The sequence below is a fragment of the Nyctereutes procyonoides genome, unplaced genomic scaffold, assembly GCF_905146905.1.
Source record: "Nyctereutes procyonoides isolate TBG_1078 unplaced genomic scaffold, NYPRO_anot_genome, whole genome shotgun sequence".
In the NCBI taxonomy this organism is placed as follows: domain Eukaryota; kingdom Metazoa; phylum Chordata; class Mammalia; order Carnivora; family Canidae; genus Nyctereutes; species Nyctereutes procyonoides.
Window position 1 is genome coordinate 19,122,940 of NW_026575030.1, and position 23,948 is coordinate 19,146,887.

The 23,948-nt window shown below is 35.5% G+C and overlaps 1 protein-coding gene and 1 pseudogene across 1 annotated transcript in view; one reads left to right on the plus strand and one right to left on the minus strand.

Moving 5' to 3' along the window:
• Positions 1 to 4,137: 4,137 nt before the first annotated feature.
• Positions 4,138 to 23,948, minus strand: part of PPP1R2 (protein phosphatase 1 regulatory inhibitor subunit 2) — a 28,379-nt gene continuing 8,568 nt past the window's right edge. The window contains exons 2-6 of the mRNA XM_055316172.1: positions 18,245 to 18,352; positions 15,071 to 15,148; positions 14,303 to 14,397; positions 7,963 to 8,130; positions 4,138 to 4,827 (exon numbers count right to left, since the gene is read on the minus strand). Of these exons, the coding sequence (XP_055172147.1) occupies positions 4,781 to 4,827; positions 7,963 to 8,130; positions 14,303 to 14,397; positions 15,071 to 15,148; positions 18,245 to 18,352 (496 nt within the window). The 3' untranslated portion in view covers positions 4,138 to 4,780. The remainder of the gene's footprint in view (positions 4,828 to 7,962; positions 8,131 to 14,302; positions 14,398 to 15,070; positions 15,149 to 18,244; positions 18,353 to 23,948) is intronic.
• On the plus strand, positions 18,436 to 20,346 carry LOC129503786 (POU domain, class 5, transcription factor 1-like; annotated as a pseudogene).

A 23,948-nucleotide genomic window follows, 5' to 3' on the forward strand; every position in this document is an offset into this window, starting at 1 on the left:
AAGAAATAAATTTAACCAAGGAGGTGGAAGCCCTATACCCTGAAAATTCTAAGATGCTGATAAAAGAAACTGAAGATGACACAAATGACACAAAACCACAATTACCTCACACAAGTCAGTAACTAGTATCAAAAAGACAACAACTTGTGATGAGCACAGGGTGATGTATGGAACAGTTAGTTCAATTACTGTATTGTACTCATGAAACTAATTAATTAAAAATGGGAATTAAAATTAAAACAAAAAAAGAAATGAAAAAAAAAAGGAGAACAAGTGTTGGTAAAGATGTGGACAAATGGAACTCTTATGCACTGTTGGTGGCCATGTAAATTGGTGCAGGCACTACGACTAACTGTATGAAGGTTCCTCAAAAAATTAAAAATGCTAACATCAGAAGTTCCACTTCTGGGTACTCACCTGAAGAAAATGAAAACATGAATTCAAAAATACATATGTATTCCTTTGTTACTTCAGGATTATTTACAATAGCCAACATATGGAAGGAACTGTGTGTCCATCAATAGATGAATCGATAAAGATATGGTATACGTATCCGACGGAGTATTAGCCATAAAAAATAAAGAAATTTGGCCACTTGTGACAACATGAATGGACCGAGGGGATATTAGGCTAAGTGAAATAAGTTAGAGAGAGACAAATACATGATTTCATAGGCAGAATCTAAAAAACAAATGAATAAACAAAACAGAAAGAGACTCATATACAGAGAACTATGGTTGCCTGCAGGGAGGAGAACAGGGGGATGGACAAAACACGTAAAGTGGATTAAGAGGCACAAACTTAAAAAAAAAATAAAATAAATAAAATAAAATAAAAATAAAAATAAAAAAAAGAGGCACAAACTTCCAGGTATAAAACACACGAGTGACAGGGATGTAAAGTACAGCATAGGGAATAGTCAATAATACTGTAATAACTACATACGGTGACAGACTTACGGTGCGATCAATTTATAATGTACATAAATGACAAATCTCTATGTTGTACAGCTAAAACAGAATATTGTATGTCAACTATATTTCAATTAAAAAAATACTAAAGTATAGCAGCTTATAACCAACCACATAAACCACATCTTCTTCTGTTGGATATATATTTTATAGTTTCTTGCATAAGTTACCAAAAATTGAAGTCTTATGTTTTATAAATTACATACAACCTATAAATACTGTACAGTTACTGCTACCATGCCTTCCCTCTTTCAATGGAAAACCATTCTCTTCTTCTCTTAGGAGAAAGTTCCAACTATCATGCTCCCCTACCTCTATTTGCTATGTTACTTGAGGGAAAGGAAGTTACAGTGAAATATATTTGAAAATGGTAGTTTAAACTGTTTTAAACAGGTTATTTGTGTAGGATGCCTCAGACTCTTTAATATGATGATCAACATTATTTTAAATCTTCAAGGGAGTAGGGGAATAAAGTTATGTATGATGTGCAAAACTTATTTTCTCCTGGAATCCTTTCCATGGAACATACTGAGATAAGGGTTCCATGGAACACACTGGAAAACATTGGTTTAGGTACATGTTACATTTTTATAGGCTAGCTTAGTTCTTACTTCATAGTATTAGTTCTACGAAAAAAGTAGGTCCTGAGTTTGAAACCCACTTAAAGATGAACTTGCCAAATGCAACCAAATCATATGTATTTAGATATCTATTGCCATTGATTATTTGTGCTTTTGAGCTTTTTCCTAAATGGCATACTAAACTCAAACAAAATACAATTACTCTCAAGTTTTCAGTTTAAAAAAGAAAACAAAAACTCAATCCCTTGAAATATACTACTCCTTAAAACACAGAATGTTTATCAATAATTCAAATAAAGTTTATTTGTAAGGTGCAACTTCTAAAATAAGAGAATTTCAACATCTAAAAAAACACGGATAAAAAAACAGAATATTAAGTTGGTCTGGATTTGAATCCTGTCATTTAGCATTTATGAGGGATTGAGACTAAATAACTTGGCCAAGAGCTTTTTCCTCCCAGCAAAGTATTAGTAAGAGTACTTGTTTTGTGTGGTTGTTTGGAACACATGCTGGATAACAACAAATAATAGTTTTCTTCTTTTTTTAAAAAAAAATATTTTATTTATTTATTCATAGAGACACAGAAAGAGAGAGGCAGAGACACAGGCAGAGGGAGAAGCAGGCTCCACGCAGAGAGCCTGACGTGGGACTCCACGGTCTCCAGGATCATGCCCTGGAGGCGGCGCTAAACCGCTGCACCACTGGGGCTGCCCAAATAATAGGTTTTCAAGAAATGGTAGCTCCTGTTATCATTTCCATCACAAAAAACAACTAGTTTGCAACGATATAGTCGAGGAACCTCTCATGGTTTCCAGAACACCTGGCGAATAGAACATGGTCCCAACACAGTCGGACAGCAAGAAAATAAAATCTACAGGTAGAAAACTGTCATTCTACTATAGTTTCTTACAATGTGTTTACTGTACTAAAAAATATTTGTGAATGTCTAGGGGAAAATAGTGCTTCTTTTCCTCAATATTCAATTTATTCTTAACAATCTTTCATACCACTATATTGATTTTAAAGAGGATCACTGCTCAATTTCAGACTGAAAAATGAATAAACAAAAAAGATGATAACAAAAGGATTAAATAGAAGTGATACTAAGAAGTTGAAAATAAAATCTACCTTGGCTAACTGAACACTAACATAACTTTCTCCAAAGGAAAATCTAACTTGAATTCTAGACTCATTTTTTAAAACAGTCCAATGCCCCATCAATGAGGAACTCATGACACGATGAAAACAGTTTTCATCCTACTGAGCATTGTCATTTTTCATGTCTTATTCCTGAGGTAATTACCTACTTCCTGAACCCAGAAATGACAGTTTGCCTGTGATTACAGTTTCAAGACAGTTTGCAGAAAACAGCCAAACAAATGAGTTACTAAAGGTCTTACCTTTTCTTCACTGTTGAACAGCTATTTCTACAAATATAGAGTATGTGGATACTTTCTCAGAATTCAAAATGACAACACCAAGAACAGAAGTCTATGTGGCATGAACATATATATACACATATGTATAAGCTTAAATTCCCCAAAGTGGATTTAAACCAGTAAGAATACTTCAACATTCTAAATTCAAAAAGCAGATATAAATGCTATTTTGTTTATATATCAGAGGTATAACGAGCTAATAAGTTTAGTTAGGACACTATATAGTTTAGAAGTACTCTGATTGGATCCCATTAAAAAAAATCATTCAAAATAATAGGCACATTCTTCTAACAGCAAAGAATTCTCCCACTTTTTATTTATTTTGACATATTGGTATTTTCATAAACTTGCAAGTGGAAGATAAGCTCTTCAATAAAAGCCATTTCATATACACAATATACAGAAATTATTTTAAAAGTCTGTTCATATAATGAGTTCTTTTGGTACTGACAAAAAATTAAGATACAAATAATTGACTAGAAATGAAACTATCACTAAGATACACAGGAGCTATACTTCATTTCAGGAAAAAAATTCAGATCTTACTGTGTTAGAAGAATAAAGCACATTTGTTATAGTTTACATTATCATATTCCCTTAAAGCAGGGACTATTTAAAGTTTTTAAATTAAAAAGTATTCAGGATTACTTCTGTCTGTACATTCAGGAACTATATCACTGGTTACACACAATTCTCTCATCATGCAAAAAATCTGTTGTTTTCTAAGGTCTAATCAAGTGAAACAATAAACTAGTTACAGCAATTTATTTAGCAAGCTGTAAATCAAAGAGGTGCAGAAATTCCACAGTTGAATTGTGTTTCCTGTCTATACGATGGCTGCTCTTTAATATTCTCCATGTATTAGAAGAATAGGCATTGATAGTCAAATAAAAATTTCATTGTAGCAGCAAATGATAGAATATGTGAGAGAAGGAAGAGTTCCCAATTTCAAGACAATCTTTATGATCCTTTATAAAGGTAAAGGACGATGTGTGTATATGTGGAAAGGAGTGAGAAACAAAGGCAGGAGGTTAAGACAGGTGTACAAAGGGAATGTTGAGACTGTATCAGAATTTTATTTATTTAAAAAACTGATCTCAAAGTCTGCCCATCAATTGTACAAAAAACAGTCAGAGCAGATGTTAGTGCAAGTTTAACCTGATTATTTATTTGTGAAAAAAGCTAGTTTTGATGAGGAAAAATTCAATCCTGCCCCTGTAAACATAAAGAAATTCAAGGGGAATTTTAAAGATAGTAGGCCAGAAAATGCAACAGTTACTCTTATAATCCTTTTCAATTAAACAGACAAATCAAGTTGAAGATACATGTTAAAATACTTTTTGCATTGAGTATTTACCAGCTTATATAATCTGTTGTTCCAACTGGACTTTGATTTAAAAAAAAAAAACAATACCTTTTTATAAGAGCTATCACACCTAGAAGTGAAGAAAATAAATTAGATCCCCCCAAAAGATATTATTTTAACCTCTAAAGCATAAAAAGCTATATAATATCTTATACAAATTAACCAGTGTTCTTACAAAAGTAACGCAGTTTAGGACTGATGATATTATGCTATATTTGTGGTGAAGTACTAGGCACAAGAATATATGTATCAATTAGGCATTTTCAGTCTAATTAGTCTCTAAAGTCATTTAATTCTTGGCAATATATAATAATTGGTATGCATTTTGGTACTTAAGTCATGAATTGTTGAGAACAAGAAGCAGTGTATTATAGTAACAGGGTCTGTATCTGACAAACAATTACAGTGTTGAACAAATCTTTTCTACGAACTCTGTGATTTGTTTTGCAGTTGGTCACTTGTAGTAGATCCTGCAAAGATAAAAGAAAAAAATCAACATAATTTATTGTGTACTGCCAACTTTGGAACTACCTGAGCTAAAGATCTTTTACTGCCATGGATGATAAATATAGAAATCTAATAAACAAAGAAGGTATATTTGATGTAGGCTGATTAGTTTGACATAAAAGGATCTGTATACTTCCTAAATATTCTAAAGAGCAGAACAAGAGTGTCTACTTGGGTGACGGGACAAAAGGTTTCAGACTGAACATTTCTGTCAATAAATCACAATTAGACAGTTAACTCAAATTTCCAAAGTTATAAAAAGATTTCAAAACAAGAAAATATTTCCGTAAGAGTCTAAACATACTACTTTTCTTTTTATAAAAACAACAACAACAAAAAAAAAAACAGATGAGGATGGGCAGAGGAGGAGAATGACAATGCTCATAAAGTAATGGGCTACATAGAACCTGGAGATTAAAAAACAAAAAAAAAGAACCTGGAGATTTTTTAAGGCTCAAAAAGACTATAGGAGAAATAAGGAGCTTACTTCCCTAAGCCTTATGACATAGTCTTTACTATCCTTACTGGACTTTAGATGCTAAATAAAAAAATGTCTCCATTGAAGAAAAATAAGGCACTGAGCTAACACAAATTTTAATCATTATATTTATTTTTTTAAATTATATTTTAAAGATTTTATTTATTTATTCATAAGAGAGACAGAGAGAGAGGCAGAGACACAGGCAGAGGGAGAAGTAGGCTCCATGCAGGGAGCCTGACATGGGACTTGATCCCTGGTCTTCAGGATCACACCCCGGGCTGCAGGCGGCGCTAAACCGCTGAGCCACCCAGGCTGCCCCCATCTATTACATTTAGAAGAAAAAAATGTATTTATGTACTAAATGTGTGAAATCTAGTATCTTACCAGCAATGATAGACAAAAGGCCAAAGTTATTTTTCAAAAGCAATGGCTTAAAAATAAAAAACACACAAAAAAAAACAATGAAATCTGTGGCACCTAGGTGGCACATTCACTTAAGTGTCCAACTCTTGGTTTCGGCTCAGGTCACATTCTCAGGGCCATGAGATCGAGCCCCATGTCAGGCTCTGCACTGAGAGTGGAATCTGCTTAAGATTCTCTTCCCCTCACCCTCTGTCTCCACCTCCAATCAATCAATCTTAAAAAAAAATCCTTTTAATCTTTGACACAATGGTACTGGTACAAATTTGCAGCAAACAAGGGACATTTCTAGTGTTTTTTTTTTTTTAAGATTTTATTTATTTATTCATGAGACACAGAGAGAGAGAGAGAGAGTGAGGCAGAGACACAGGCAGAGGGAGAAGCAGGCTCCACGCAGGGAGCCAGATGTGGGACTTGATCCCGCCCTGGGCCGAAGGCAGCGCTAAACTGCTGAGCCACCCCGCGCTGCCCCATTTCTAGTGTTTTTGATCAGAGTCACTAAAAATCAATATTGAAAGTCCAAGCAGAAATTTATGAAAAGTTGTAACCAAAGAAACATTCATTTTGAATACATCAAAATAAATCAAGAGGGAGCCTGGGTGGCTCAGCGCCTCCTTCAGCCCAGGGCAAGATCCTGGAGACCCAGGATCGAGTCCCGCATCGGGCTCCCTGCATGGAGCCTGCTTCTCCCTCTGCCTGTGTCTCTGCCTCTCTCTCTCTGTGTCTCTCATGAATAAATAAATAAAATCTTAAAAAAAAAAAAATCAAGATACAGGTAAATGGGAAACAAAGATAGATTAAGGTATGTCACCTAAAAATGGATAATAAATTTTAAAAGAGGGAGAGAGAGATATATGACAATAATTACCTGAAATGAAGTTTGTTCACTTAAATATAAGCTAAAAAAAACTATGGTGAATAAAACTGAAGTGAAATGCTATATATATGAAACAAAATGAAAGGCTAACGTATAATATGGAATAAAAAATATTGTAATTAGGATATTAAATGAAGCAGAGTCATCAGATTCTATCACAGAATCATTCATATTTTATATGTTCAATGAAACAATAATATAATAATGATCTACTTTCCTAAGACTCAAGCATTTGAGGCACCACAAATAAAGTAAGTTACATCTCCAGTTTGCAGTACAAAGCATTAGTTTTCAGTTACAAAGAGTAGGTAAATGGGAATAAAATGTGCATTAGCAATAAAGAAGATTCAACTTCATTAAATACCAGAATTAAAATAAATAAAATCTATTAGCTATGATGGATCAGGAGTTGGCAGATTGTAAGGACTGACTGTCCAAGACTTAAAAACAAATAAAAATCAGGGCAGCCCAGGTGGCTCAGCAGTTTGGCACCACCTTCAGCCCAGGGCATGATCCTGGAGACCAGGGATCGAGTCCCATGTCGGGCTCCCTGCATGGAGCCTGCTTCTCCCTCTGCCTGTGTCTCTGCCTCTCTCTCTCTCTCTGTCGCTCATGAATAAATAAATAAATTAGAATCTTAAAAAAAAAAAAAAACCACAAAAATCAGACATATTTTGTCAATCCAACAGTCAAAAGAATCAACATTAGAAAGAAATTACACACTTTGTACTTGAAAAGATGGTAAAAAACAGATCTTGTTTTATTAAAAATACTCTTCTTTTAAAAAGTTTAAACCTTAATTTAGATAAAATATAATCTGAAACATCAAAAACAAAACACAGCTTAATGTGAAGACAAACAAGGGCGCCTGGGTGGCTCAGCAGTTGAACATCTGCCTTCAGCCCAGGGCGTGATCCTAAAGCACGGAGATCAAGTCCCACATCAGGCTCCCTGCATGGAGCCTGCTTCTCCCTCTGCCTGTGTCTCTGCCTCTCTCTCTCTCTTTCTCTGTGTCTCTCATGAATAAATAAAATCTTGAAAAAGAAAAAAAAAAGTGAAGACAAACATCACTGTTTAAGCCAACTAAACAAAAAATCCCAGCCATATACATATGGTCTTCAATCATATCAACTCTGGGCATAAAAATTTTATTTTGAAATTGGCCAAAGGGGTTGAAATTTTAGAAAGTTTGGCATAATAAATTAAGTCAATATCAAAAAATTTTTTCTAAGGTTTTTCAAACGTGTAAAGCAAAAGAAAGTTGTTATTTAGGCACAAAGAATCACAAGTGTCTCAGTGATAATTTCAGAAACATCTAACCTTGATTTGACTCTTCCGTGTTCATGCTTTCTTCAGCTGCAGTCTCTGACATTTCTTCATCTTCCTCTTCATCATGTAGGTCTTTTGAAATTAATTGTCTAGCTAATTTAATATTCAGTCCTTCATTGTAGTGAAGCTTCCTTTTCATTTCAAACTGTCGCTTTTTTTCTACAAGATACAAAAAGTAGGCTTAGGAAATAGCTCAATGATTAGCAAACCACAGCCTGCATCTGTTTGGTAAATAAACTATTATTGGGGGCACCTGAGTGGCTCAGTCGATTAAGCATCTGCTGTCAGCTCAGGTCATGATCCCAGGGTCATGGGATAGAGCCCCACATCAGGCTTTTTGCTCACTGGGGAGTCTGCTTTTCCCTCTGTCTCTCCCCACCACTCATGCTCTCTCTTCCTCTCTCTCTCCCCCAAATAAATAAATAAAATCTTAAAAAAAAAAACCACAAAACACCTTATTTGGAACAAAATCATGTTCATTTGTTTCTGTAATGCTTATGGCTACTTTTGAGCTCAATGGTAGGGTTGAGTAGGTGCAATAGAGACCATGTGGCCCATAAAACCTAAAATATTTACTATCTTGACCTTTACAGAAAAAGTTTGCACACCTCTGCTTTAGACAGTTCAAGTACAACTTAATGGGAAAATAGGAATAAATACCATTGGTAGTTATATCTGTAAAGAAAATTTAAAGACATAAGAAAAATCTCCAGAAAGAGTTGAATGGGGAAAAACAAGCTATGTAATACCATATACATGTCAGGTAAAAAGTCTGCACGCATGGGTATGCATACACACAGAAAATAAGACTCAAAAATTAACAGTGTTTATTCTGGATTGGGACACCTGGGTGACTCAGCAGTTGAGCATCTGCCTTTGGCTCAGGGTGTGATCCTGGGATCCAGGATTGAGTCTCACATCAGGCTCCCTGCATGGATCCTGCTTCTCCCTCTGCTTGTGTCTCTGCCTCTCTCTCTGTGTCTCTCATGAATAAATAAATAAAATCTTTAAAAAATAATAATAATAGGGGATCCCTGGGTGGCGCAGCGGTTTGGTGCCTGCCTTTGCTCCAGGATGCGATCCTGGAGACCTGGGATCGAATCCCACATCGGGCTCCTGGTGCATGGAGCCTGCTTCTCCCCCTGCCTGTGTCTCTGCCTCTCTCTCTCTGTGACTATCATAAATAAATAAATTGAAAAAAAAATTAAAAATATTTAAAAAAATAATAAAAAATAAAAAATAAAAATAAAAAAAATAATAATTCTGGGTCAAGGAACTGTGGGGTAATTTTAGTATTTGAGCCTTCCATTTTTATAATTAACTAAAATTCCTTTAAAAATTCTTATCAGCAAAATAAATTCTCATTATCCATTAAGAAAATGCCATGATTTAAAACATTGCTAGCTAAAAACATAACCTCATTCCCTAAGTAATTTTAAGGAAAAGCTGTTACAGGAAACAGTGAAGTAATCCTAGATTATTCTTTTATTTATAGTCTTCACCAAAGAAACATAAGGTCAGCAGCAAATCAATATAACTAATCATATATATATTTTTTAACTGATCATATTTTATTAACAGCACTTAAGGACTACTTACAGAGAAATAGTTCTAAGATTTTAAAATTTCTTAGATCAGTAAATAAAAGGGGGGGTGACATAAAATTGCCAAGTGTTTATTTTCTCAAACAAGAGCATTAAAATTCATTTATCATAGTTTTATTATAGTATTCATGAAAGTACTTTAATGCCACAAAAGCATGGAGAAATCTCTGAATAAGGCTACTCAAAGTACTCTCAATCTCCTTTAATTTAATTCCAAGTTTTTATCTGTAAGTATAAATGACTTACACTTATTTATGTTTCAAAAGCAGACATTTATAGTTCTTGTTAATACTGATCTATCACTTTTCAGCCTCTATTTGGGTTGGGAGAAGAAAAGTTCTGAGACCACCAACCACCATCTCAGTATTATTCCATAAACATTTGTTTCAAACAACCAAGATCTTGCCAGGCATCTTTCTTCTCTGCTTATGAATTACTTTTGTAATCTGTTTTACTCTTTGAGAACTTCATATGGTAGGGGGAAGTCAAATTGAAAAAAAGAGGCCAGTAAAAAGACCAAATCCACATGACATCACATAAATTTTTAGTGATGCCTTTCAAGTATTCAAATGATATAAAAACCAGTATTAAGAAACAAACAAAATGGTTTTACAAACTTCAGTAACAAAGTAAGTCATGGAGATGTCAAGAAAAACATAGGGAATATGGTAAAAAATACTGTAATAACACTATATGGTGACAGTGACTATAGTTATCATGAACATTAAGTAATGTACAGAATTGAATAGATATGTTGTACATCTGAAAACTAATGTAACATCAATTATACTTCAATAATAACTTTTTTTCAATAATAAATTTTTAAAAATGGTTCTAACTGGGCAGCCCGGGTGGCGCAGTGGTTTAGCGCCGCCTTCAGCCCGGGGTATGATCCTGGAGACCTGGGACCGAGTCCCGCATTGGGCCCCCTGCATGGAGTCTGCTTCTCCTTCTGCCTGTGTCTCTGCCTCTCTCTCTCATGAATAAATAAATAAAATCTTTGAAAAAAAAATGGTTCTAATTGCCTCCAATACCAGATCTATTCACTAAAAAGGTAACACTTTTTATCATTACAAAGTAACATACGATAGAAACTTAAAAAAAAAAAAAACACTTGATTTCCTCAGGCAGAAATAAACATCTTATGACTTTAGACTTTTTCCTAAAAAGTTTTCTAAAAATAACTCCTATCGGGCAACCCTGGTGGCTCAGCGGTTTAGCACTGCCTGCCGCCCAGGGTGTGATCCTGGAGACCCGGGATCGGGTCCCACGTCGGGCTCCCTGCATGCGGCCTGCTTCTCCCTCTGCCTGTGTTTCTGCCTTTCTCTGTGTGTGTGTGTGTGTGTGTGTGTGTGTGTGTGATGAATAAATAAATAAAATCTTTAAAAAATAATAATAATAAAATAAAAATAACTCCTTTTTATATATGCTATTTTTTCACTCACCATACAGTCACAATTACAGAAGTCCCAGTTTGCCCAGGGAAGGTTCAGTTTATGCCTATCATCTGAGAAAGTGTATGACCCTTTCTTTTACCATAAAGAGATCCAGAGTCTAGACAATAAGGTACATGAAGATACAGTAAAATTCTGCAATGTACATAAAAGATTTACCTAATTTTTAAATGGTTATAATGCACTGAGTTACCATTTAATTCTCTATTCTTGGGTCAAAGATTTCTAATCTCTTCCTGTATATTTTCAATGTTTTATTGTAATATAGTTTTTATAGTATACACATACATGTTATGTTTTGGTTCTATTTTCTTAATATGAACTTAGTCAGAAATATTTACAAATTGGAATAGACTCTGAGAAACTGACTGCTAGATCAAAGAGTGTCATTTTCTTTTATAACTTTTGGCTCATATATTCAACTGCCCTCCAGAAAAGCCAAGCCATTTTTCATGCCCACCAATAGTATATGAGTAATTTATTTCTCCACAGTCACACCCAAAGAGAAACTCAGTTTTTCTAATCTTTGTTAATCTGAAAGTAAAGACAGAGACCAGAATATTGTTTATTTACCTATGTATGTACGTACCTACGTACATATGTATGTAGGCCACATGCTCAACCAATATAAGTGGTTGAACTCACAACCCTGAGATCAAGACCTGAGCTGACATCAAGAGTCGGCTGGTAAACCAACTGAGCCACCCAGGCATCCTCATGATGCTGTTTTAATTTGCAGTTTCTTATTCCTAGGAGTTGACATTACAGTATTTCTCTCCTGTGAATAATATTTATAGTCTAAGAAAATGATTTCTTTTTTATTCTAAGAGATGCTGAACTTGGTTTTGCTTGTTATAGATACATTTTTAGAATATTCAAATTCTTTATGTAAGTTTAAAATATACAATATATTCATTTTGTAGAATGATGATAATACAAGTGGTCTTAATCTTCTTTATTCATGTTCATTTATCTATAACCTTGTATGGCAGAGCAACATACTACAAAGAGTACAAGGACATTAAGATTTTAGGCCTGGCTATAACAATAATCAACTCTCCAGGTAAATTTCACAAGTGAATTACCTTTTTTATACTTTCTTTTACTATTCTGTAAAATAATGGAGAATACACCAATTATTTAAGTTATTAGGAGTTATTATTTACTAAACACAATATGATGGAATCAGTGTTAAGTGCTTTAGATTCTTTATCTCATTTAATACTCACAATACCTCTAAATAATTTTATAGTTCCCAACTTGACATGAAGAAACAGGCTCAGAGAAATTACAAATTAGACAAGTGACCTATACCTGGAGTACCAACTTATATTTGTCTGACTCTACAACCAATATCTTAATTGTTATGCTATCAATTACAAGATAATTTTTCTAAGCATTTCTATCAATAAACAAGGACTTTCAGATATGTAATTGTGTAAAAGCAATAAACACCTACAGGAATAATTCTACTAGTAGGAATAGAACTTTTGAAATTGTAACCAAACTGTTCCCCCTGCTGGCTAATTCAGAGAATTACAATTTTGGGGGGGAATCCCTTAACAAATACTGACAAACAGGCTAATAATAAATTCCTGTTCTCAATAGATCGTATTTTTACGAAAATAATTAAAAAAAAAAAAAACAGCTCCAGGGCAGCTCCGGTGGCTCAGCGGTTTACCGCTGCCTTCAGCCCAGGGTGCGATCCTGAGGATCCGGGATCCAGTCCCACGTCGAGCTCCCTGCATGGAGCTTGCTTCTCCCTCTGCCTGTGTCTCTCTCTGTGTCTCTCTGCCTCTCTCTCTCCGTCTCTCATAAATAAATAAAATCTTTAAAAAATAAAAATTAAAAAATTAAAAACCAGCTCCAGAAACCACTTCTACTTGAAACTGTTTTCAAGGGTCTTTGGGGTATATTTTTGGATACTAAGTTAGGAAGTCACTGAGGGTACAAAACATAATAAAACTTGGGATTAGACTATACGTAAAATTTTTTCTCTTGTACAACAATAACACTCAGAGCATTACAGTTTGTTGAATAAGCTATACTCTGAAGATGACAGACAGGAGTAGCAAATTATATCTTAGGAGTTACACATGACAAAGATCCTGACAACTAGCAAATATTCAGAATCGCAGTTCTAAAGTTTTTGAACTTCTTTATAGTTACAGGTAACATCCAAATTTCACCCACATTTCAAGGCTTCAGGCACACTACTAACCTTCTTCTTTTTTGTGAGGGTGTGTGTTTTTCTTGTATCTTTTTTCCTATAAATAGGCTTGGTTTTTCCATTTATTTATTTATTTATTCATTTAATTTATTTATTTATTTATTTATTTGGTTTTTCCTTTTAAAAATTGTTTAAGAACTATATAATTTTATTTTTTGAAAAGACTCTACATTCAACATGGTTCAAAAAGTGGAAAAAGCAACAAGGTGAAATCTCTTCCTTTACTTCTTACCTCTACAGATAACCACTGTTACTTATAAAAACAGAAACCATGAGTAGCTGGCAATGCCTTACCTGTATGGGATACAAGAGGATCTTCCAACCCTGTTGAGAAGACTTTTATGGGACCTATAAAAGATCTTCACTCTACATCTGATCATCTTGGTTCACTTGGTAGACTTCATCAGTATGTATGTATGTATGTATGTATGTATGTATTTATTTATTTGATAGTGAGAGAGAGAGAGAGAGAGAGAGAGAGAGAGAGACAGAGACACAGGCAGAGGGAGAAGCAGGCCCCATGCACTGGGAGCCCGACGCAGGATTCAATCCCGGGTCTCCAGGATCGCGCCCTGGGCCAAAGGCAGGCGCCAAACCGCTGCGCCACCCAGGGATCCCTCATCACTATTTTAAAACAGAAAAGCACAAGCAACTGGAAATTAGCTCTTATTACTATCCATTTTAAGATCATCTAAACACTCTATGACTCTAAAAGCATTAATATTTACTAAGCATCTATTCTATAACAGACAGTAAAAAAGAAAAAAGTAAAAAGAAAGAAGCACCTATAATTACTTAAAAGATAAATTAACATCTTTTCCCAAATTCTTAAAACCAAGGAGGGTGATGTGTGTATGCAGGGGAGAGGGATGCTGCTATCCAATAAACCCATGAAGTAGAATCTGAATTTTAAAAATGCTGCTCCCTAACCTTCCATCATCCACTTCCTCAAAAGGAAAACCACTTGGCAATCTTCAAATAATAGGTTTATTTTAGCAAAAATTATTAGCACACTGCTGAGAGCAGTAAAGGAAATCAGCTACCTTGTTCTTCAGGTGAGAGGTCACTATCTTCATCTTCACTGCTTTCTTGTTCATGAACCCGATACTTTGGCTCCGAGCCTTCAGCAGCAGCTAATCTATACAACAATCATTTACAAAGAAATCAACACTGAATTCTTTTATTGAATGTCTCATTCATTCAACTCTTGAGTCTCATAAAAACATTTAAAAGATCATTAATATGACAGTTATAACCTGATGAGGAAAATAAAAAGAAAGTAGGAATGAGTATAGAAACCAGTAAGCAAAAAGAACAGTGGAGAATGACAGAAATCAGTGTACAACAAAGAAATAGAGCTTTTTGTTTATTAATCCACTTATTTTGCCTTTCTTATTTTGAATTTTTTAAAGTTTGTTTATGTTTACATAATCTCTAGGTAGCTCAAACTCACAGCCCCAAGAGTCCCATGCTCTTCTGACTGAGCCAGCCAGATGTTCCATCTTACTTCAACCTTTAAAACATAGGATGTTAATTTAAATAAAAACAAAAACAAAAATCACTAAAAGCACAGGGATTTGATATAAGGAATCTGTGTACCAGGTTCTAGTACTCTAATCTTTCTGCTACCTGCATACTTTGATTTTAATCTAGAAACAAGACTGCAAAAGTTGCTATGAAAAACCCAAATAAATTTGGCTCATGCTTTTTATTTACATGTGTACAAGTAGAGCAGAATACCTTTAACTCTGTCCAATTAAAAACAAGTAAAACTGTGTAAGTGAAAATACTTCACAGTCATTAGTACTTACTTCTTAGCTAAGATATCTGGAGTCAGGGTTTCAGTGGTTTCTGAATCACTTAATGCATCTTCATCATCACCTACCATACTAGAAGAACAAGCACATTATAATTAATACCTGAACTATACTGTTTCAAGCAGAAAAACAAGGCATAATAATAATAATCCTATTGATTTAGTTATAATATCAACCTATTTATAGCTCTGTTGTCATCTCCCAGGCTTAATTTTAAATTGTTTCTATTCCATGCAACTATCTGAAAATACAGCACCAAGAAAATCCTCCAGAGGATTTTAAAAAACCACTACCGCAACCATGAAAATAAATACTAAGAACTTGAATCATTTGTAAAAAAATAAAAATACTTCAATTATTCCATCTAGTGAGAAGGAACAAATATTTGGAAAATAAAACAAACCACTGTCTGGTTTTAGAATATGTATTTAAGGCTAGCTAAAAATACCATAATTAGATCCTAAATACCTTATTCAGGACACATTTAAAAGCTATTAGCTTTCCCAATCTACTCTCTAATAAAAAATTTTCTCCCCACTCAATTGCAGACATGAGCATATTTAATGCTCAAGCCACTGAAAGGTGTATAAAAGCAGAAGTCACCTATATTAAAAAAAAATCCTGGTTAGTTTAGGAGACATGTTAAATAAGTGCTACAGTTTAGATGATGTTCTTTTTTCCATGCAAAGCTGAAATAAACTCATTTATATTATTGGATATAATTAAACAGAGAAGAATAAAATAATCTATCAATTTGTAGAAATTTTGAAGACAATTCTAGGTTATAAAATTTATAGACAAATTATGTGTGTGTTTGTGTGAGTATATACAAGCATACAATATATAAAATCATTAATAACTTCTGTATACTAACCGTGAAATTCTTAGATAATATAACATGATCTATTAAAAGCATCCTCTTCTATTGAATAAAACTCTTGAAAGAAATTGGTAAAACTGAGCACTAAATTATTAAGAGCTGGGCACATATATCGGTACATACATATACTCTCAATTACTTAGGAACCAAGTAACTTTGGCAACTCCCAGAGGAAGGAAATGCATAAGGTAAAGGGGGGGGGGGGGAAGGGAGCAGTACCAAGTAAATACCATTCAGATTTATTATATTTTAAATATAAATAGTCTAAAAATAATGCCTACGACTATTTTTTTGAGTCATGTTCAATGTTAATTCTTTTAGGATAGAGATTTCCAATCAACACAGACAAGGAAGGGTTTTTTTGTTTTTTTTTTCAGTTCAACTGTTTTATTTCATTCAAGAGACCTATTTCTTTAGTTGGTTGGGCTTAACCAGTAGATAGTTATCTTTGATTTTTTTTTTTTTTTTTTACACGGTGCATTTTAAAACCAAAACATACACAACTTCAACAACTTCAACTAAACATGGCCAGGACAACTTTTAGGTATCTTTTAATCCCCAAGGGGAGATGATCGTAACAATATTTCATAGAAAATCCCCATACAAAAGGTAGATGCTTCTCTTTGTTTCACCCTCATGGGGAGATGACCATAAGCAGAACTTACCAAGTCTGCTATAGTGTCACTCTATCTTTAGGTCCCAGGATGCTAAGCATCACATGATACCCTTGTCATCTTTGGGAGGATGGGAGAAATCTATCTACTACCATTACTGAAAAGGAAGAAAGCTCTAAGTGTGGCTTCTGGCACAATAAGAGCTTTAATATATGTTTTAAAGTATATTCTTGTAATTAGAAGAAAAGGGTATAAATTTTTCATAAATGATATGTCTATTTCTCCCCCCAAGCTTTATTAGTATTGAGTTTCAACACCTGTACCTATTCCATTATTTCTACCTTTGCCAAAATCTTTGTTTGTTCTTGTTTTTACTGTTTTTGCTATCAAGTTATAAGTTATCTCAAGTTATCTTCCAAAGTTTTCATTCACTGATTCAAAATATAGACTTTCTTAACTCTACTTTAATAGTAACTCTTGGATTATTACCTTCCTTCAAGGCATTTCATTCCTGGATATATTTTTCAATGCAAATTTGGGCATGATCTGTATTGGGTATTTCTACTACTTAGAATCTGTATCTTTTCATAATGCTTACTGGTACATTATTTTTGTCTTCATATTAATTATTGCCACACACTATAATCTTACAATTCATTTAAAAAATTCTGGAAGGGGATCCCTGGGTGGCGCAGCGGTTTGGCGCCTGCCTTTGGCCCAGGGCGCGATCCTGGAGACCCGGGATCGAGTCCCACGTCGGGCTCCCGGTGCATGGGGCCTGCTTCTCCCTCTGCCTGTGTCTCTGCCTCTCTCTCTCTCTCTCTCTCTCTGTGTGACTATCATAAATAAATAAATAAAAAATAAATAAATAAAATTAATAAAAATAAAATAAAAATTCTGGAAGATTCAAAACTGCCAATAATCATAATGTAATTATCGGAAATTCAATATTATCTCAGTTTAAAAATAAGGACATAGAATAATAATAATGACCTCTTGGTCTTTGAATGGGTTAAAAGAAAAACCTGTGAAGTTATCCTTTTCTGCAGAGATTAAGCCCCTGATTTCTTAGAAAGCAAACAAGCCCAATCCTCAGATCTTCCTTTTTATAAATAAGATTATTTTAAGGAAGGCAAAAGTTACTAATTTGTGTGCATCATCAGTGGCTAGGGACCACTGAGTTGCTACAAATAAACACTTACAACTACTATAATGTACAAAATAGATTCCCAATTTTTTTTTTTTAAAGAGAGGGGGAGAGAAGGGAGGCTGGGGGAGGGGCAGAGTGAGAGGTAAAGGGAATCTTAAGCAGGCTCCATGCCCAGTGTAGAGCCTGATTTCATGACCCTGAGATCATGATCTGAGCCTAAATCAAGTCAGGAGGCTTAAGTGACTGAGCCACCCAGGCGCCCTTAGATCTCCCAAATTTTATTTTATTTATTTTATTTATTTATTTTATTTTATTCTATTTTATTATTTATTTATTTGTTTGTTTGTTTGTTTATTTGATCTCCCAAATTTTAAAGTTATATATTACAGAAATATGCAGTTGGTTATTGATTAGTGCTCCGGTAACAAATATAAAATCAAACAAAAACTTAAACCGGCTGTTATCTAGAAGTCATAGGAATGCAAATTGGAAGTAAAAAAGGAAGGATGCCTACAAAACATTACCTATGGTAAGGAGTGCTAGGTTCATCTATTTTCATTAAACCATAGTCTTTGTCTGCTGGATGATATGTTGCCAGGATGTTCATTTCATCCCACTTCTGGGATTTTTTACTAAAATTAAAAAGAAAAAAATTTCTTCAGTGAAGTAAAAGATAAAAAAGGTACACATCTAAAATTGACAAACATCCAAATCCCACAATTCAACTATTTGCTAGCTTCTATTTTTATATATACTTTCTTGGAAAAGAAACTGACATAGGGTAAAAGCCATAAGTAATTACAATCAAATAAATATTTTATAGAATACTTAGTTGCCCACATAATAAAAACACCCTATTCAGAATTTTTACCAGACACTCAAGACACCATTACATTATGACATGCTTAGTCTTCATCTGGCCTATAGAAGTAATAATAGCAAAATTACTTATACACTACATGACCTCAGTAGTTGAAAACTTTTCATCTACTCTATATTGGTAACAGTTTAATAAATTACGAGATTTTTCCACACCCCTGGCTTGGGGTGCTTCCCTTCCCATTTCTGTTGTCATGGCAGGACACCAGGCTTCCAATCTGGCCTGCTCACCCCTGTCTGGTGGTGGAGACAATGAGCCTGGAAGATCAGAACCTGGCTGGGTTGACCCTCCTCCTGATGGGTCAGGAATCAGGCCAGGGGTTGAGCCAGGCACTGAGGTGTGGGGGATTTCCCTGTGCCCTTTTGCCGTATGAGTTCTTTGAAAGGATGGCCTACTGTGGACCTCAGGTTGGAGTGGGGTTAGTGCCCCAAAGTGGCCTGGAGGGCAACCAGGGAGCCAAACAGAGAGCTCAAGTGGAGACCGACTCTGAAGGGGCCTCCCCCACCCCTGCCCAGCCCAGCGCCACTACACTTGGGGCTGTAAAGCCGTATAAGAAGATGGAGCAAAACCCTGAGGAATCCCAGGACATCAAATCTTTGTAGGAAGACTGAAACAATTTGCCAGTGCCTAAAGCAGAAGAGGATCACCCTGGGATATACTCAGGCCCATGTGGGCTCACCCTGGGGGGTTTTCTTCAGGAAGGTGTTTAGCTGAATCACCATCTGCCGTTTTGAGGCTCTGCAGCTCAGTTTCAAGAACACATGTAAGCTGTGGCCCTTGCTGCAGAAGTGGGTGGGGGAAGCTGACAACAACAAAAATCTACAAGAGATATGCAAAGCAGAGACCCTTGTGCAAGCCTGAAAGAGAAAGCTAACAAGGATGGAGAACCAAGTGAGAGGCAACCTGGAGAACACATGCCTGCAGTGCCTGACACCCACCCTGCAGCCAATCAACCACAATGCCCAGCAGCTTGGGCTTGAGAAGGATGTCGTCTGAGCATGGTTCTGCAATGGTTGGCAGAAGGGCAAACAATCAAGCAGTGACCATTAGCAATGAGAGGATTCTGAGGCTGCTGTGTGCCCTTTCTCAGGGGTACCAGGGTTCCATTTGGGTACGGGGCCCCTCACTTCACTGCATTGTACTTCTCAGTCCCTCTCCCTGAGAGTGAAGCCTTTCCCTCTGTGTCTGTCACCACTCTGGGCTCTCCCATGGGTTCAAACTAAGATGCCAGCCTTTCCCAGGAATGGGGGCCAGAGGAAAGGGGAGAGCCAGTGAGAGAGGACCTGGGGCTTGGGGATTAAGTTCTTCATTCACCAAGAAAGGACTCGGGAATGCAAAGGTTGTGGCGGCAGGCAATTTGGAGGGAACTGGTTGGAGGGAAGGTGAAGTTCAGGGATGCTCTTGTTTTTAATCCATCACTCAAAACTTTCTTAAAGAAGGCTGCGACACACACACAAATAAATAATTTTTTTTAAAAAAAGAACAAATACTTCCTTCACCTAATTTTTTCAGAGCTATCCAAGAAACCATCAAAAGAATTAGAACATAAAACTACAGGGAGGGGCAGCCCTGGTGGCTCGGAGGTTTGGCACCGCCTTCAGCCCAGGGCGTGATTCTGGAGACCTGGGATGGAGTCCCACATCGGGCTCCCTGCATGGAGTCTGCTTCTCCCTCTGCCTGTGTCTCTGTCTCTCTCTCTCTCGTCTCTCTCATGAACAAATAAAATCCTTAAAAAAAAAAAATAAAGCTGATAGAATAAGTATATATAGATTAAAAAAAATAAAACTACAGGGAATACCTCATTAAATTTAAATACCATTAATAAAGATTTAGATTGCAAACAAAATTACAGTTCAGTTTTTTAATCTAGAAAAATAAGAATGTGCTAAGAAATGGTACATTCAGGTTACTTGAGATAAACCTACTTAAATAAAAATGTGTTTTATGAACATCCATGTTAATATCCATTCAACAAAATATTTACACAGCTTTTAAGGTGCTAAGTAATTAGATGACTTAATTACAAACTTTTCAGATCTACTCATTAAAAAGGACATCAAAGATCTTTCTGCCAACCAACAATATTTTGCTACGTGTACAGGTTGGTTGCTTACTTGAAAATAAAACTACTGTAAGAGAATCAATGTAGGGCAGGCAGCCCCGGTGGCTCAGCGGTTTGGCACCGCCTTTAGCCCAGGGCATGGTCCTGGGGTCTCGGGATAGAGTCCCATGTCAGGCTCCCTGCATGGAGCCTGCTTCTCCCTCTGCCTCTCTCTTTCTCTCTCTCTGTCTCTCATGAATAAATAAAATCTTAAAAAAAAAAAAGAATCAATGTAGAGTTTATACATATTCACATCTTTTCTGCATTTGCCCACATTGGAGGTTTTACTGTAGATATTTTTAATCTTCCTAAATCTACCAACACCCAGATTCTGAAATGCTCTTGAAAAATGACATACTTAAACCTTAACACCATATTCCCTTCTCCATGCCCTGAGCCACCTTAAAAATAAAGGTGCCTGCTCCTGACAGGTGAGCGAGCCTTTTATGTTCTCTTGCTTTCTTCTCCAAAGTATTCAGTGTCCCTATTTCAGACCAAGCACTTTTTTCTTCTTCATATTTTATTGCAGTAAAACATGCATAACATAAAATTCACCATTTTAACCATCTTTAAGTGTATAGTAGTTCTGCAGCATTAAGCGCACTCACATTGTTGTGAAACCACCACCACCACCATCCATCTTCAGGACTTTTTCATCATCCCCAACTGAAACTACCTGCTGAACACTAACTCTCTATGCTCCCCTCTCCTAGCCCCAGGCAACCACCATTCCATTTTGTTTCTACAAATTTATTCCGGATACCTCATATAAATAGATTCATACAGCATTTGTTCTTTTGTGACTAGTTTATCTCACTTAATGGCTTCAAGGTTCATCTGTGCAGTAGCACAAATCAAAATTTCCTTCCTTTTCAAAGCTGATTAATATTCCACTACAGACTAAGTACACTTCAGCTACAACTTCAGGTACCTATCCTTTGTTTTATCAAGAGGCAAAGGTTGGTCCAGACATACTCCACAAGTGACTGAAACTACAACTCCCACTTTTCCCCAAAAAGCAGTCAGAAGTTACCTAATGTCTCCTCACCACGAAACAGTCAAACTCTTAAAAGCTTAAGAAGCTAAAAATTAAGACATATCAGTCAAAAAAAAAAAAAGACATATCAGTCATTAACTGAAACACAGAAACAAGATTTATTAGTTTTTTTCCCCTTTTTAAACTCAGCATGGAATGAACCTGAAATTTCAACTAATCAAATTTAAATCTTACTAGTACTAAAAAACAAAAACACAAAACAAAAACACAACACTTGAGTGAACTAAACTGGGAAAATTAAACCCTCTTTATAATATTGATTTCTTTAGGTGTGTAGCTGCTGAGTCAATACATAATTGGTCTTGTGGCAGTAAAAAAAAACAAAAAACAAAAAAAAAAACACAACAGCTTAACTGGGAGATAGATGTTTAAGGTTCAAGTTCTAGTTACTTTTCAGTAGTCCTGTGACTACAGGCAAGTCCAACAAACACCCACTCTTGGGCTATATTTACTCTACATGGAAATTATAATATGGGAGTTTTAGTAACAGCCTTTATTACAATACAGGATTGTTGTGAGAATCAACTGAAATAATGTCTGTGAAATCAAATTATAAAAGTACCATACAAAAAATAAAATAAAATAAAATAAAATAAAATAAAATAAAATAAATAAATAATTTTAAAAAGTACCATACAAACATAAGAAGGTTTTAGGACTTTAAAATCTAAAGTTTTAGGTTAAAATTCCTGAAACTATCTCACTTAGCATTGCAGAGAATGGGTTGAGAAAGGTCATTCTGAAGAAATGTTTGTTTGTTTCTTGCTTTTACTGATATTTATTTTTTAAAAAGTCTGCTATATGGTAATGTAGTATTTTATTTATTCTGTTCATTACTAATATTTAAAAATTGTTTTAAAAGAACCAACTTTAGGGGGATCCCTGGGTGGCGCAGCGGTTTGGCGCCTGCCTTTGGCCCAGGGCGCGATCCTGGAGACCCGGGATCGAATCCCACGTTGGGCTTCCGGTGCATGGAGCCTGCTTCTCCCTCTGCCTGTGTCTCTGCCTCTCTCTCTCTCTCTCTCTGTGTGTGACCATCATAAAATAAATTTAAAAAAACTTAAAAAAAAAAAGAACCAACTTACTTTTTTTTTAAGATTTCAATATGGTGTGTAAGAATCAAAATAATTATGGTTAAAATCATTACATCAAAAACTTAAATGCGTGTAATGTGAGTCTACATACAATTTAGTTTTTGGCATAATGTTCTTTGGTTGCAAGGAAGAACATCTGGTTTACTTCACTAATAGGAATATCCCTTAATGCTGGGATGGTCTTGAAGAAATGTTTAAAACTGCTTTTGTACTGAATGCCTTCCACCTTGCCATGCAAAATTCAGAATGAATTTTTCTAAAAAGCAACCAGTTTCGTATTCAACTAAGTCTAGTTTCAGACACTTGGCTAACTAGTTCTTATCTACAAATTTCTGTGATATTTTAGAATGCTTTCTAAATGGCTAGGTCTACTCATGCTATATAAGGAAACTCATAGTGAAGAGATACATTTCTAAAGATTTTATGTATTTACTCATGAGAGACACAGACAGACAGAGAGGCAGAGACACAGGCAGAGGGAGAAGCAGGCTCCATGCAGGGAGCCCGATGGGGGACTCGATCCGGGGATCCCAGGATCATGCCCTGGGCGGAAGGCAGGTTCTAAACCACTGAGCCACCCAGGGATCCCGATTTCTAAAGATTTAGACAGCAGACATGAATCATGGTAAAATGTACACATGCTTTAGGAAAATCAGAGATGTTCTAACTAGATGAACAGTGTGATATGATATACTGAGATTTATCTATTCCTGATTATGGGGATTTACGGATTCTATCCAGTTGTAATTGAACTAACCCTCAAAAAAGTTTGTGAAGAAAGGAATCCAATTAATAAGCAAAGAGAGACCCAGGATACTGTAATTAAACATTCCCTCCTGAGACAAATGCCTGAAATGAGAGCTGAGGATAAATGCCAGTCAGAAACAAAAGGACAGGTAAAAGTTTCATAAAACCTGTATTAATAGGGCGGGGGGTGGGGGTGAATGGGTGACGGGCACTGAGGGGGACACCTGACGGGATGAGCACTGGGTGTTATTCTGTATGTTGGTAAATTGAACACCAATTAAAATTAATTTATTAAAAAAACCTGTATTAATAGAGTCTTATTAAGATTTCCTAGTAAAGATACTGTAAA